Here is a 17,235-nt window from a genome sequence, read left to right on the forward strand (position 1 = left end):
ATGTACCTTGAATTACTTTTTCTTACAGTGCTGGGTAATGTGTCTGTATATGTACCTAGGCTTGAATTACTATGATTTCTTACAGTGCTTCTTACAGTGTATATATGTCCCTTGAATTACTTTTTCTTACAGTGCTGGGTAGTGTGTCTGTATATGTATCTAGGCTTGAATTACTATGATTTCTTATAGTTCTGGGTAGTGTGTATATCTAATTTGAATTACTATGATTTCTACAGCGCTAGGTAGTGTGTATATGTCATTTGAATTACTATAATCTCTTATTGCTGGGTATTGTGTATGTGTACCTGAATTACTGATTTCTACAGTGCTAGGTAATGTGTATAAATGTAACTTGAATTACTATGATTTCTTACAGTGCTTCTTACAGTGTATATATATACCTTGAATTACTTTTTCTTACAGTGCTGGGTAGTGTGTCTGTATATGTACCTAGGCTTGAATTACTATGATTTCTTATAGTTCTGGGTAGTGTGTATATCTAATTTGAATTACTATGATTTCTACAGCGCTAGGTAGTGTGTATATGTCATTTGAATTACTATAATCTCTTATTGCTGGGTATTGTGTATGTGTACCTGAATTACTGATTTCTACAGTGCTAGGTAATGTGTATAATGTAACTTGAATTACTATGATTTCTTACAGTGCTTCTTACAGTGTATATATGTACCTTGAATTACTTTTTCTTACAGTGCTGGGGAGTGTGTATGTATATAATTTGAATGACTATAATCTATAAGGGCTGGGTAATGTGTACATGTACCTTGAATTACTATGATTTCTACAGCGAAGGGCAGTGTGTATATCTAATTTGAATTACTACGATTTCTTGCATTGCTGGGTAGTGTGCAGTATTTCAGGGAATTCAGTGAAGAATGTTTGCATTGTGCACATTAGTGATGAGATCTGTGAATTTTGTTTATCACTAAGTACTCAACTAACTAAGGTTTTGTGTACAACCACAGCTATGCATATTGAATGTTTGCACCAAACTTGTATTTCAGGAATTCACAAGCAGCTAACTGTTAATATGTGAAATAATAAAATGCATGCTTTAGTTTTCTTATGTTACTGCAAATAATGAGGCAGATGGGGGAAATGGCCAGTTCCTTTGTAAAATACAAACAAAGTTTAGCTTTAAAGCTAACAAAAATGATGACTCAATTGGATATGTATGAGATGTAACTTTTCTCTATTCTAAACTGATTCATATAAAGGTAAAATACCAGAGCGAAGTATGAGACTTATCTTATTGCAACCCCTTGCAAAATGCAAAATGAAAATTTGGCTTCTGATCTGCACTTGAAGAAAATTTCCATAATCTGAGCCAAACAAATACACCTTAATACACATTAATCGTATGTATACTGTATAGTCTTCTCCTTATCACATGACATTGAGTCAACCTAAATACAAAATTGATTGTGCATTTTGAAGTGACACTTGGAATAGAAACACTGTCATCTGTGTGCTGGCATATAATAATTTATCCAATTTTACACAACCTTTACAGTTTGTTCTCTTAATGGATCAAATGATTTTTTTTTTTTTATAGTACCTTGGTATTCATTATTCATTTTGTATCAAGACCAATTAGCCTAATTAAATTTATAAACATTTATAGTATCCAAAATGATTAAAGTCCTTTTCATTCTGCTTCTTAAAGTATACATCAAAGAAGTTAAATAAGCAATTCACTGTGCATCCTACAGTGCTCTCAAAAAACACTATTAAACATACATCAATGTTCATACATCAATGTTCATACATCATATCATTATAATAGGTTACATCTTTTTCTTCAAACAGACATTATATTGAGACAGAGCAGTCTAAGCATACAGAAACCACATCAGATAGGGCAAGACCTGAAAAACCAATTCAGCTACAGCAAATTGCCATCTGTGCCCATACAACTTGCCATTATGCCTTTAAGAAGCTACGTCTTTATTTTCAAACTAAATCAGGGCTAAACAATTGTCCAACGTTTCAGCAATATTAGCAACATCCATTAAGCAGCTGTGGGAAACACTTATGCATTTCAGTTTTAGGAATGATCAAATTCATCTTTTCTATTACTGTCATTTCTGAGAGTGTTTTCCCTCACATTGACAAAAAAAGAGACATGCCTTCATGCTCTTTGGCATGCACAAAATAAAAAAGGGTTGTTGTGCCCACCTATTTCATTAAAAAAATAGCTGCCGGCCCTTTATATCGGACCAGCTAACCACCTTTTAGATAGTACACAGTCAAAAAATACATGCTTGTGATATATCCTTTGATGAAGCTAAGACCAATAGCAGTAATTCACGTAGTATGATTATTTTCACTGAAATGGAAACCAACAGAGCTAACCTATTTTCCTTTGTTTCAACATGATTGAAAACAAAATATATTGAAACCCTAAAACATTAAACATCCAGTTCTATAAACTATCTAAATATTCTGTTTTGTAAGAATGACACTAAGGCAGGGGTGGGCAACCTTTTTGAATGAATGGGCCAGACGTAAAGAGTGAAAAATTCACTGGGCCGCACCTAACCAACGACCTGCTGTTTCAAACCTTTGATTCCAAGGACTTTCAAGCAATAGGTGTGTACTTAATCTGTATTCACAAAAACATAATGTCAATACAGTACAGTTGATAATTAATGGGGATAATAGGCCTACCTGACAGCATCATTAGTGCTGATAAATTCTAAGCAGCTAGCTTGTTTTTTTGGTGATGATAGATTGATTTTTTTCCTTTTTCTTGAGACATCTCACAGACCAAAAAAAAAATCACTGGCGGGCGGCGCGGGCCGCATGCCGTAGGTTGCCCACTCCAGCACTAAGGTATTGTACTGTTGCATAATGAGGATCTCACACATTGGAACATCAAGGGAATGTGTTTAACAGAGGAACATAGTTCTCATATTGAATACAACTCATATAGATCAGTAAACCGAGTAAGGCAGAAATAGACTTGAAGCAGTATATTGAGCTTGCTTGTTGTTTCGTTCATAACATGGATTGATCTGAAGATAACATGCATTAGTTAACACTGATTTTAACACTGATTAATTAAACAAAGCAAAATATTCTAGGATTGACTATTGTTGCTCAATCATTTGCTGAAGTGGATGGAGGCTGGATAGTACTACATACTGTAGAGTTAACCCTGAGTAAAGAACCACATCAGCCTGTCTATGTCAAACATTACATACATGTATATCTCAACCTGTTTAAGGCTGGCACAGTTACTGTTTGTTGTCAAGGGCAGGTAGTGTAGTGTACACTCATGTGTGAGCTGTAAGTACTGTGAGTTCACTTCTTCTGAAACCATATCTAAATAAAAGAGAAATAGAGAATGCTATGATCCTTAACTTTTGTTAAATACAGTTATATATCTTAAGGCAGAAGAAATTTTGATTCTAAAATGTAAAGGTTTATTGCATGAATTCATGCATTGAACCTGATGTTGTTTTACCTTATAATGTAAATCAGTTAGTTGAATCCATGACTTTAATGACATGAATCATCAGATACACCCTATTATAAACTACACTATTTAAATGTCCTGTAACAAGTCTATCAAGTATTTCTTGTCGCCCCAATAAGTGTAACTTGTTTAGAAAAATAGCATATGAAGTTTAACTATAAGCTTGTCTGCCCTGTTTCTTAGCTGCAAGTGAACTGGGCTAATAGGTTTGCTAGCTACCAAAAGATTTGTAGGCAACCACCCACCACATCCATACACCTTCATTCCACTATCCCATTAACTGTTAATGTTAGTGGCCAGCCATCTTGTGAAAATACATCTTGCTTTGTTTAGTGAAGAATGTTTAGGACGATTAAAAAAAGTAAGACCAAGTTTTTATTGTAGCAGAACAATGGCTCAATCCTACAAAGTTCCGCTGTGTTCGACCAAACAAACGAAATATTGAAATAAAAATGTGGAACATGGTGACGGATCTGGACAAAAGAGGCAAGCATTGTCAATTGCACTAAGCATAACGGAAAGGCACGGGAGACCATGTTGGAGACGCCAGAGGAAAATCTGAATTCCGACAATGGTGTGGAGAAGCTACTAGAAGAAACTTGACATAGTGTTCAAGAAAGATTCCATTCACAGTGCCTACCTGAACTTTGACCCCTACTGCCAGGGTGAGTCCGTTCCAATTTCTGACTTCACCGCTCAATTTTAATTGCTGAACCGTAACATGGAAAAGCATGAAACGAATTGCCTGATGCTGTTTTGGCATTTAGATTGCCTGAAAAGGCCAACTTGGAAAAAAAGGATCGTCAAATTTGAGACGAAGTCTACCCATAAAAGAAGTTTTGGGGATCAACACAACAAACAGGAATAGGCTTAGACCTCAGCATGAACTACCCCTCTCAGGCCAGATCTGATATGCCTAACATTGATAGGCTTAACATTAGGCCCATCAAACAAGAGTTAACTGAGGAGTTGCTTGTCTCAGAGTACCAGCCTTGATCTTTGCAAGGACATCGTACTTCAGATACAGTGGGCATAACTGTGTAAGTTTATGAAACAACTTGTGCAGGAAAGATTTCCCCAAAGCCAGCTGTTGCTCCTCATCTTGGCAATGAATTAAATGAAGTTGTGGCTATGGACTTGCATGAAAATATCACCACATTTTCCTTCAGACCTGGATTAGTGAACATGGTTCCCCAAAAATAATCTTGACTGTGGACACAAATGACACATTTCCACACCATTTTCAGTACACTCAGTACAATCGACTTTGAATAGGCTGCAACGTGTCCAAAACACCGCGGCACGTATAATCACCAGAACTTCGCGTTTCTCTCACATCACACCTGTCTTAAGAGATCTTCACTGGCTGCCTGTTCACCATCGTATCGAGTTCAAACTATTAGTATATGCATATAAATCAATTCATTTTCAAGAACCTCATTACTTAACTGATATGCTAACTGTGTACAAGCCTAACAGAACATTGAGATCGGCCAATTCCCTTAATACACTAGTGGTCCCCAGAGTAAGAACTGCTACATACGGTGACAGACAATTTAACTTTGCTGCTAGCAAGCTATGGAATGCACTGCCAAATAATATCCATGATGCCAAAACATTAGCCACCTTTAAGAAATTACTTAAAACTCACTCTTTCTTTTTAGGAATTTCACTGTAAATCTATATTGTTTTTAAAAATTTTTCCTTATAGATACATATATATTTTATATTTATATTCAAACTGCGTCCATTTTATTTTTCGTATTCATATTTTAAGGGGTTTTGTCAGTTTTTTACTTAAATTTACTTAAAACTCACTTTTTTTCCTTTTAGGAATTTCACTGTAATTCTATATTATTTTTTTAATTATTCCTTTTTTTTAATATATATATTTTTTGTATTAATATTTAAGCTGGAGGAGCCAGTCAGAACGTCATGCCTTTGCACAGGTTGGCTTCAATGCACGGCTAGTGTTTACACGGGTCCAAAAATCGGAGACCGGATACCCGAGAGCCGTTTGTTTACCCTCATGTATCACGAATTTCAAGAGATTACATTTTGGTTGCTGTAATAAATGCATTATATTCTCTACTGACAATGTTTTTATGGTCAAATACGTAGGTGTAAGATAAGGTATAACTCCTTCCTCAATAATTTCTATTTAATTTTGTTTCTTTCATTAACTTGATAATAACTTAATTATTTAATTATAATTAACATTACTACTAACATCGCACTGCCGCGGCTGCTTGCTCTCCACGTCTATTGGATCAGACCATATTAATAACCAATTTAGCTCTTAAACAATTACGACTACAGTACTATCTATTATGCAGGCCCAGGGTTCGCATTAGCCGTGAGATTGCGCGATCCGCGCAATTTGATCGCATTTGGAATAAACGATTGGTAAAAAGCCACTTGCGATGATTATTTTTTAGTTATCCCGTCAATAGTCCATAAACATCTTGTAAAATTCCTTGTCAGCCTTTCCTTCTATGAAATAAACCAATGAATAAATAATAATTTCTTCCACATGATAGCCTAACACCACACTAAGTCAATGAGAAATATAGCTAAGCCAAACCATCTGTTTATTCGCTGAATATAAGATATCCATGGAATACTTTTGTTATTGCTGTTATCTTTGACCACATGGTAGCCTAACACCACACTAAGTCAATGGGAAATCTGCCTAACCATCGGGTTGCAATTTTTTTAAAAAAAAAATCACACTTTGCGTAGGATTTGGGTAATAAATTAAGAACCGGGTAGTATCGCGTGGGGCGATACCTTCGTTATTACTGTTATCTTCGACCACATGGTAGCCTAACACCACACTAAGTCAGTTAGAAATCTGCCTAACCATCGGTTTGCCAAAATTTTTTGTTTAAATATCAGACTTTGCGTAGGATTCGGGTAATAAATTAGAAACCAGGTGGGTACCCGGATAAACCGTGCAAACACTAGTCGCACAACTACTGAAAGATCTGGTCCAAGTGCGGAGCTGAAGGTACTAGGACCGATAGGTCACGCACGGCAGGTACTGGGCGGGGGAGAGTCTCCATCCAAAAGCCGTAGATTGAGAATGGGTCTCCAATGGCCGTCCTCCTTCAGAGTGAGGAAAAAGGTTGCTGAGAACAGGGGTGGTAAGAAAAGGCCGAACGAGGGCCCCGACCGCTAGTAGCAGGTTTCGCTGCTTTCCTGCGAAAAAGGAGGCAAGGGAGGAGAAGGTTCCATGGTCTTACGGAGGTTGTCTCTCCTCACTACATCCTGCTCGACGACCTGCTGGGAACAAGCCTCCGAAAACGTCTGATTCGGAAAAGGGGGGGGGGCACCCATAAGAGCACCAGAGGCGATGTCTGACAATCCCAACAGCGAGAGGATGTTACGCAGAGAAACCGATTGCGGATGTGAAACAAGCATCAAGACCTTTGATGTAGACTTGCAACTGAACAGAGCAAGTCACAGGAAAAGAATGACCAGGCCAAGGCACGAATCTGGCCAGACAGAGCTGGCTAGACCGGCTGCCCTTGGCAGGCTACGGTATAGTTATATTTATATATATTATATTGATCAATATACCCTATCACATATCCTCCTATATCAATCCCTCCATTGCCAACCTACAGGATCCCCTGCGCTATAGGTATTAATTTAGCATACATACTGTATATATGTATACATCCAACGATTCCATCCATCCGTACATCCAACCATAGAAATATAGATTCATAGAATTTTTAAGATATTTTGTACTCTGCAATAAATTGGTACAAAGAAATGCAATATCTGACTGGTACAATAGTTTCGTGCTCATGTATTTGTATGATTTTAAGTTCCTGCTTAAAGGTGAACTTTAACTCTAACTAAAATATGTATATACAGTCTAACCATTGGACTGTTGCTATCAAGGATTGTATCCAATATAATCCAGCTCTGTGTCCTATAAATTTAAAGTAATGTCTTAATCATTCCTGTCCAAACCATTGAAGTTTATGCCTAAGTTAGTTGTTCATGGTGTGATTTTGATCGAGCAAATATATGTTCAGGCTACCTTCTCTTCCTGTTGGTGGTGGTCAGCACGATACCTCCAGACTGTTACAGATAAATGTACAATGTAAAACTTACCTCAAAACTTACCTAACCAAAATGTTCCTTAACAATGTTTAAACTGTGTTTAGTCAAAAGTTACCTCACAACAGATTGGATGCATTTAGTTGTCTCACCAATAATTGAAATTGTGTTTTGTCTGTCAAAATTTACCTCACCAACAGTTGAAATGTTATGTTAGTTTTTCAAAACACCTCAACAACAGTTTAGATGTTATTTTAGTGTGTCAAAAGATACCTCACCAAAAGTGAAAATGTTATTTTAGTTTTCAAAGTTACCTCACCAACAGCTGAAATGTTATGTTAGTTTGTCAAAACATACCTCACCAACAGTTTAGATGTTATTTCAGTTTGTCAAAACTCACTAAAAGTTAAAATATTATTTTAGTTTGCAAACATTACCTCACTAACAGCTGAAATGTTATTTAGTTTTTCAAAACACCTCAACAACAGTTTAGAATGTTATTTTAGTGTGTCAAAAGATATCTCACCAACGGCTGAAATGTTATTTTTGTTTGACAAAACTTACCTCACCAAGATTAAAAATCTGTTTAGTCTGTCCAACACAAACAACTTTATGACCAATCGCTGAAGAAGATCCATTTTTGGTGTCAGCACAATCTGGACAGAAAACTGGTTGAAAGCAGCAATCATCTTCCTCTGACCAATGAGCATTCAACTTGTAAACATCTGGACCTAATGGAAGTGATGAAGAAGAAGATACTCCAAGTATGATTTTAGGCAATATTTTACTGTTCTTATATGTTTACCAATCAACAAACAATTGAGAGCTAGCAATTTTTTACAGCTATCCAAGTTTTTATTGTAAGATACTCAGCTTTAAAATCTAATGTAATGACTCTTTAAGAAAACTTGATGGTTTCAGCTCCTCGGGTTCAAGCCTCAATATTAATCCACTGTTTTATCATTGTAATAATTCAAACCAGAACATGTAACCATTTACCTTCATATGAACATGAACAGAGCACTCTGTGGATGATATTGCACACTATGAGTCCTTAACTTATTGTTAATGCATTTTAACATGTTATTTGAGGCCATAGGTTTTCTTCTTGAGTTTTGTGACATTGCACTGACAAAGTAGTATGTGTGTTAGATGAAGTATGCCATCCACTTCATTTCATGACCCTCTGATGTTATAAAGTCATTTTTCAACAATTAAGTGGTATAGATATACAACTTAGACTGCTAGTGCTGTTTTGTTGTTTATTTTTTGGTCTACAATACAAATATTAATGACAGGTCTAATAGGTCATCCAGTACTCAACAGTGTAAAATAGATCCTCCCATCTACTAATATTAATACAAATATTAATGACAGGTCTAATAGGTCATCTGTCGTTACTCAACAGTGTAAAAGAGATCCTCTCATAACTGCAGTTAAGAAAGAGCCTTCTGCATCACAGGAGATTATGTGTGGATCTGAGTAAAATAGACTCAAGCTGGCTTTAATTTGTATAGCACCACTACACAAAAACACTTGTAGTGGAGAAATGCTGTTCAGAGCCAGACAGCGTCTATACACGGTACTCTGTTGCTCAAGGGTTCTTCATTTTTTACAACTTGCTCACAAAATACCTCTTAAGAGCTAAATCAGTACAAACCACCTTTGAAATCCTGCTAAAGGCCAGACCCTCCACATCTAGGTGAAGACCTAATTAACTAATAACTAAATCATTTCCAAGTAGCACTCTTTTCTGGCATCATTTTCCCAATCACATTTACACAGGCACAATTTGCACCAGAATAGAAAACCATTCCATGTTGTCAGGGTGTTCCAGTTATAGATCTACAGTATATATTAATAACATTGGAGGATACTGTTGCTTTTCACACTGTCCTTATGGAAGTAACTTCCATCCTGGTTCTTTGGAAGAGACACATTTCCAAACATTTTGAGCATTGGGTTGCTCTGTGGAAATTGTAGGAATATGACCGCTTTGGCATAAACTCAAACTGTTTATCAATGGAATTACAGATCCATTGAGACATTCCATTCAACACTTTGTTTAAATATTAAATTGACAAAAACTGGCAAAACCCTCATCCCTAAAAAGCAGTTTTGCTGATAAGTATCACTTTAAAGTAAAGTTTCCACTTAAGAGAGTTCAAATACAAAAAAAAACCCAAAACTAATTACTGATGATGACCAGGTTTGTTATTAAAGGGCATCAATACCATCTGAGGGAAACATCTGTGGACTGCCACAAATTCCAGATTCACATGCTCAAGATGACTTCTGACCAATTTTCTATTTGTGCAGCTTCAGCAATTGGCTTGCTTAAACCAAATAACATCTAAGAGGTGAAGGTTTCAATCATTTCCCAGTTAGCTGCTAGAGAGTTCCTGTGACCTTAGACCTATTATTCCTGTGCTTTCTGTAACCACTACCAACTGGTGATCATTACCATAAATTTGATTAGGGCCTAACCCTGACCACTTGAAAATATTCTCATTTTGGCCAATGAAATTAAAATCCTAATGTACACATTTTGTGTGCCTTAACCCACTGACCAATGTCGCCAGATATCAGGATTACATCAAATTCCTAGGAGGAGATACCTTTCAATGAACTCTATGTTTGACCTTGCATTCATGAAACCCCTCACATAAGCAACAACAGGATCAAGCAAATTGCCTGCAAGCATCACCTTTGAACTGATGTTTAAACAGACAGACATATACAATTATACATACACACAATAATATAGCAGAATCTCCTCCATTGGCTATGCTCATACTCATCCACTTATACTGATGTTTAAACAGACAGACATATACAATTATACATACACACAATAATATAGCAGAATCTCCATTGGCTATGCTCATACTTATCCACTTATACTGATGTTTAAACAGACAGACATATACAATTATACATACTGTACACACATAGCAGAATCTCCATTGGCTGTGCTCATACTCATCCACTTATACTGATGTTTAAAAAGACAGACATATACAATTATACATACACACAATAATATAGCAGAATCTCCATTGGCTATGCTCATACTCATCCACTTACAGTGATGTTTAAACAGACAGACATATACAATTATACATACACACAATAATATAGCAGAATCTCCATTGGCTATGCTCATACTCATCCACTTACAGTGATGTTTAAACAGACAGACATATACAATTATACATACACACAATAATATAGCAGAATCTCCATTGGCTATGCTCATACTCATCCACTTATACTGATGTTTAAACAGACAGACATATACAATTATACATACACACAATAATATAGCAGAATCTCCATTGGCTATGCTCATACTCATCCACTTATACTGATGTTTAAACAGACAGACATATACAATTATACATACACACAATAATATAGCAGAATCTCCATTGGCTATGCTCATACTCATCCACTTATACTGATGTTTAAACAGACAGACATATACAATTATACATACACACAATAATATAGCAGAATCTCCATTGGCTATGCTCATACTCATCCACTTATACTGATGTTTAAACAGACAGACATATACAATTATACATACACACAATGCTTTCAAGTCACTTCGCCCAACAACCATTTCGCCCAACTGCCATTTCGCCCAACCAGCCTGGTCACTTCGCCCAACCAGCCTGGTCATTTCGCCCAACCAGCATGGTCATTTCGCCCAACCATCATGGTCATTTCGCCCAACCAGCATGGTCATTTCGCCCAACCGTGTTGGTCATTTCGCCCAACCTTATTTTTACTAATATTCAGTCAGAATAATATTACTTTTTCTATTCCACTAGTTCAATTTGATTTATTTTGGGTAAGGTTACTTCGTAATAGGTAAATAAAAAAATGAGGTCCGCTCGATATCGATCGGAGTCTGAGCAGTTATTTCAGGTATAATGGGAGTATTACACTACTTTAGGCGTTTGCGCATACAATGGAAGTTACATTATCATACAAACACAGGGGAATCGGTCTTCATAAAGACCAATCAAACCTAGGTCTTTATGAAGACCGATTCCCCTGTGTTTGTTGGGCGGTGAAATGGTTGTTGGGTGAAGTGACTAGAAAGCATCAAACCTAACCCCTAAAACACTGATCCATCCTCAAGATTCCTTAATATTCGGTTCGTATCCTGTAACGTTAAAAATTCCCGAACGTTTCCTTACTAAAGTTATACAAAGTAAAGGACTTCAAGTTTCCTTAATATTCCTTAATATTCGAACGTTTACTATCAAACCTAACCCCTAACACACTGATCAATCCTCAAGTTTCCTTAATATTCGGTTCGTATCCTGTAACGTTAACAATTCCCGAACGTTTTCCTTTGGAAATATCATATTTAATCAAGGTTGGGCGAAATGACCAGGCTGGTTGGGCGAAATGACCAGGCTGGTTGGGCGAAATGACCAGGCTGGTTGGGCGAAATGACCAGGCTGGTTGGGCGAAATGGTAAGGTTGGGCGAAATGGCAGTTGGGCGAAATGGTTGTTGGGCGAAGTGTCCTGCTTCCCACACAATAATATAGCAGAATCTCCATTGGCTATGCTCATACTTATCCACTTTTACTGATGTTTAAACAGACAGACATATACAATTATACATACTTTACACACATAGCAGAATCTCCATTGGCTATGCTCATACTCATCCACTTATACTGATGTTTAAACAGACAGACATATACAATTATACATACACACAATAATATAGCAGAATCTCCATTGGCTATGCTCATACTTATCCACTTTTACTGATGTTTAAACAGACAGACATATACAATTATACATACACACAATAATATAGCAGAATCTCCATTGGCTATGCTCATACTCATCCACTTATACTGATGTTTAAACAGACAGACATATACAATTATACATACTGTACACACATAGCAGAATCTCCATTGGCTGTGCTCATACTCATCCACTTATACTGATGTTTAAAAAGACAGACATATACAATTATACATACACACAATAATATAGCAGAATCTCCATTGGCTATGCTCATACTCATCCACTTACAGTGATGTTTAAACAGACAGACATATACAATTATACATACACACAATAATATAGCAGAATCTCCATTGGCTATGCTCATACTCATCCACTTACAGTGATGTTTAAACAGACAGACATATACAATTATACATACTTTACACACATAGCAGAATCTCCATTGGCTATGCTCATACTCATCCACTTATACTGATGTTTAAACAGACAGACATATACAATTATACATACACACAATAATATAGCAGAATCTCCATTGGCTATGCTCATACTTATCCACTTTTACTGATGTTTAAACAGACAGACATATACAATTATACATACACACAATAATATAGCAGAATCTCCATTGGCTATGCTCATACTCATCCACTTATACTGATGTTTAAACAGACAGGCATATACAATTATACATACTGTACACACATAGCAGAATCTCCATTGGCTATGCTCATACTCATCCACTTATACTGATGTTTAAACAGACAGACATATACAATTATACATACACACAATAATATAGCAGAATCTCCATTGGCTATGCTCATACTCATCCACTTACACTGATGTTTAAACAGACAGACATATACAATTATACATACTGTACACACATAGCAGAATCTCCATTGGCTATGCTCATACTCATCCACTTACACTGATGTTTAAACAGACAGACATATACAATTATACATACACACAATAATATAGCAGAATCTCCATTGGCTATGCTCATACTCATTCCACTTTCTACTCTTGACAACTTGAGATACCAATGCTATGAAATAAAAGTTTCTATCACATATGTTGGACAATTCCAACAGATAATTTTGCTTTTTATCAACATTGACTAGATGTCCTCAGTAAATTGTTTGCTAGAACTCTTCCATTATTAGTCTTGATTATATAAATGTCATTACACTGCACACTGAATCAAAAACTAACTCCTTATCAACAACACTATAAGGTTACAAATATACAGTGAGCTGGAGCTGAAATCATACTGAATCAGGGATTGAGTCATCTTTGCCAGAACAGTGTAAGGATGATGTCAATCCATGAACTGGTCACACATTTGGTGGCTCTGCTACAGAAGGTCACAATTTCACAAACATACAGTAGGAACACAGCTGGCTAACTTGTTTACTTTCAACAAACAAATTAATGAACAAGTTGTGCATGTTGATGGATGACCAGCTAAACAGTGATATTATGTATAAAGCTTGTATCTGCTGAAATAATGATCATGCCATCCAACCCCTCCCCCCCCCCCATCCCACAACCTCTTCTCCCCATCCCCAATAAACACCAAGAGAGGAATGAAACCATTCAACAACAATTGAGAAAAACATTTTGGCAGTGATGGTAAGACGAGCTCTGTCCTCTCTAGCAAATGACATGGCACTCCTGTGCATTACAATGTGAATCTCTTTAACTCTTTCCCAAGATATTCCTCGGTTACTCCAGAAAACAGTCTGTGAGAACTACGTCATTAGGATTAAAGCTTGACTTGTCTGCGACAAACAGTTAACCAACCAATCTATTATAACCCCAGATCTAATGACAATTCAACATATTTTAGAGTTCCTAATCTATTATCAGTTAATTATCACAAAATACAGATATCTATAAAAGCCTTTTTCATCTCAACTGGCACAGTGGATGGTGCAGATTATAACATGAAGGTGCCAGAAACTAAGCAAAATACAAAAGTTTTCATATCTTTCTTAAGTAACATAAATATGAGAATCTGGCTATAAGTGATTGATGTAAGAATCATGCAACAATTTTTCTCATTATCAGTTCTAATGCACAATATCACTCAAAGTTAAATAAAAACACTAAATTAAAGTCTTCAAAGAACACTGCTTGCTATATCCAGTTGATTAGATGTATAGCATAGGCAATAACACACCCTTTCATTGCACACAAATTACTGCTAACAGTGCAAAAAATCTCTGAAATTGTATCTCTAAAGGCATAACTTTGATCACAAATGTAATGATTACATGATGAAATTAATAAAATGTGAAGCAATTATTGACTTTGAATTGTGTGCTTTAAGATTGAGTGTGTAATGGTGGTCTCGATAATCTTCATATGATATCCATATATGGGTATGAGGCAATATTTACAGACATCTCCCAATGTATCAAGTAGCCAAGTAGGCAATTGACAGGGTAGTTTAGTTCCAGGAAAGCTGGTCTTTGAGCAAAACAACTTTTATTACCAAAAGCTTAAAATCTTCCAGGGTAATATTCACTGACTTGACAAAGCCTACCACCATAATTTACTGATCAAGTTAGATTGCATCAACATCTGTGTTGGCACAAAAGAGCACCAAATTTAATATATCTGGAATTCAATCACATCAACATATGCAAAATGCAGTCTGCTCAAATTAATAAAGGAAAAAGTAAACAACTTGTAGTTCAATTTAGAGAAAGCATACAAGAGATCTCCAGATGTACAAATATCCTCACCCTCATAGTATACATGCATTCTGGAGGTATTTACTGTGATAAAACATAATGGGATTGTAAAGAGTGTTGGTAACACCTCACCCTCAGACTATGATATATAGTAACACATAGTATGCATTCTGGAGGTATTTACTGTGTTAAAACATATAATGGGATTGCTGAGAGCGTTGGTAACACCTCACCCTCAGACTATAGTTACACAAAATATGCATTCTGGAGGTATTTACTGTGTTAAAACATAAAATGGGGGTGCAGAGAGCATTGGTAACACCTCACCCTCAGACTATAGTTACACAAAATATGCATTCTGGAGGTATTTACTGTGTTAAAACATAAAATGGGGGTGCAGAGAGCGTTGGTAACACCTCACCCTCAGACTATAGTTACACAAAATATGCATTCTGGAGGTATTTACTGTGTTAAAACATAAAATGGGGGTGCAGATAGCATTGGTAACACCTCACCCTCAGACTATAGTTACACAAAATATGCATTCTGGAGGTATTTACTGTGTTAAAACATATAATGGGGGTGCAGAGAGCATTGGTAACACATCACCCTCAGACTATAGTTACACAAAATATGCATTCTGGAGGTATTTACTGTGTTAAAACATATAATGGGGGTGCAGAGAGCGTTGGTAACACCTCACCCTCAGACTATAGTTACACAAAATATGCATTCTGGAGGTATTTACTGTGTTAAAACATAAAATGGGGGTGCAGAGAGCGTTGGTAACACCTCACCCTCAGACTATAGTTACACAAAATATGCATTCTGGAGGTATTTACTGTGTTAAAACATAAAATGGGGGTGCAGAGAGCGTTGGTTACACCTCACCCTCAGACTATAGTTACATAAAATATGCATTCTGGAGGTATTTACTGTGTTAAAACATATAATGGGGGTGCAGAGAGCATTGGTTACACCTCACCCTCAGACTATAGTTACATAAAATATGCATTCTGGAGGTATTTACTGTGTTAAAACATATAATGGGGGTGCAGAGGGCGTTGGTAACACCTCACCCTCAGACTATGATATATAGTAACACATAGTATGCATTCTGGAAATATTTAGTGGTAAAATATAATGAAGTTGCAACTAGGATATTCACTGGTAACACCTCCAAGGACTATACATACTGTATAAATATGGATTTTGGAGATATGTACTGTAGTCAAACATAATAGGATTGAAGAGGGCATTGGTTACACCTCACCCTCAGACTAAAGTTACACAAAATATATGCATTCTGGAGGTATATATTTACTGTGTTAAAACATAATGGTATTGTAGAAGGCATTGGTAACACCTCACCCTCAGACTATAGTTACACAAAATATGCATTCTGGAGGTATTTACTGTGTTAAAACATAAAATGGGGGTGCAGATAGCATTGGTAACACCTCACCCTCAGACTATAGTTACACAAAATATGCATTCTGGAGGTATTTACTGTGTTAAAACATAAAATGGGGGTGCAGAGAGCGTTGGTAACACCTCACCCTCAGACTATAGTTACACAAAATATGCATTCTGGAGGTATTTACTGTGTTAAAACATAAAATGGGGGTGCAGAGAGCGTTGGTAACACCTCACCCTCAGACTATAGTTACACAAAATATGCATTCTGGAGATATGTACTCTGGTGAAACATAATGGGATGGTAGAAGGCATTGGTAACACCTCACCCTCAGACTAAAGTTACACAAAATATATGCATTCTGGAGATATGTACTCTGGTAAAACATAATGGGATTGTAGAAGGCATTGGTAACACCTCACCCTCAGACTATAGTTACACAAAATATATGCATTCTGGAGGTATTTACTGTGTTAAAACATAAAATGGGGGGTGCAGAGAGCGTTGGTAACACCTCACCCTCAGACTATAGTTACACAAAATATGCATTCTGGAGGTATTTACTGTGTTAAAACATAAAATGGGGGTGCAGATAGCATTGGTAACACCTCACCCTCAGACTATAGTTACACAAAATATGCATTCTGGAGGTATTTACTGTGTTAAAACATAAAATGGGGGTGCAGAGAGCGTTGGTAACACCTCACCCTCAGACTATAGTTACACAAAATATGCATTCTGGAGGTAT

At 36.5% G+C, this 17,235-nt stretch overlaps 1 protein-coding gene across 4 annotated transcripts in view; it reads right to left on the bottom strand.

Annotated features, from left to right (window-relative positions):
- Window positions 1-1,196: 1,196 nt before the first annotated feature.
- Window positions 1,197-17,235, bottom strand: part of LOC139980773 (Fanconi anemia group J protein homolog) — a 58,603-nt gene continuing 42,564 nt past the window's right edge. For 3 of the 4 annotated variants that reach the window (XM_071992695.1, XM_071992692.1, XM_071992693.1), the window contains exon 30: window positions 8,102-8,307. In XM_071992695.1, coding sequence (XP_071848796.1) covers window positions 8,117-8,307 — 191 coding nt within the window. In that variant the 3' untranslated portion in view covers window positions 8,102-8,116. Of the gene's footprint in view, window positions 3,349-8,101; window positions 8,308-17,235 lie in introns of those variants that run through there. The other variant, XM_071992694.1, reaches the window with a different exon arrangement.

Source organism: Apostichopus japonicus, chromosome 15 (assembly GCF_037975245.1).
Source record: "Apostichopus japonicus isolate 1M-3 chromosome 15, ASM3797524v1, whole genome shotgun sequence".
NCBI classification, from domain to species: Eukaryota; Metazoa; Echinodermata; class Holothuroidea; order Aspidochirotida; family Stichopodidae; genus Apostichopus; species Apostichopus japonicus.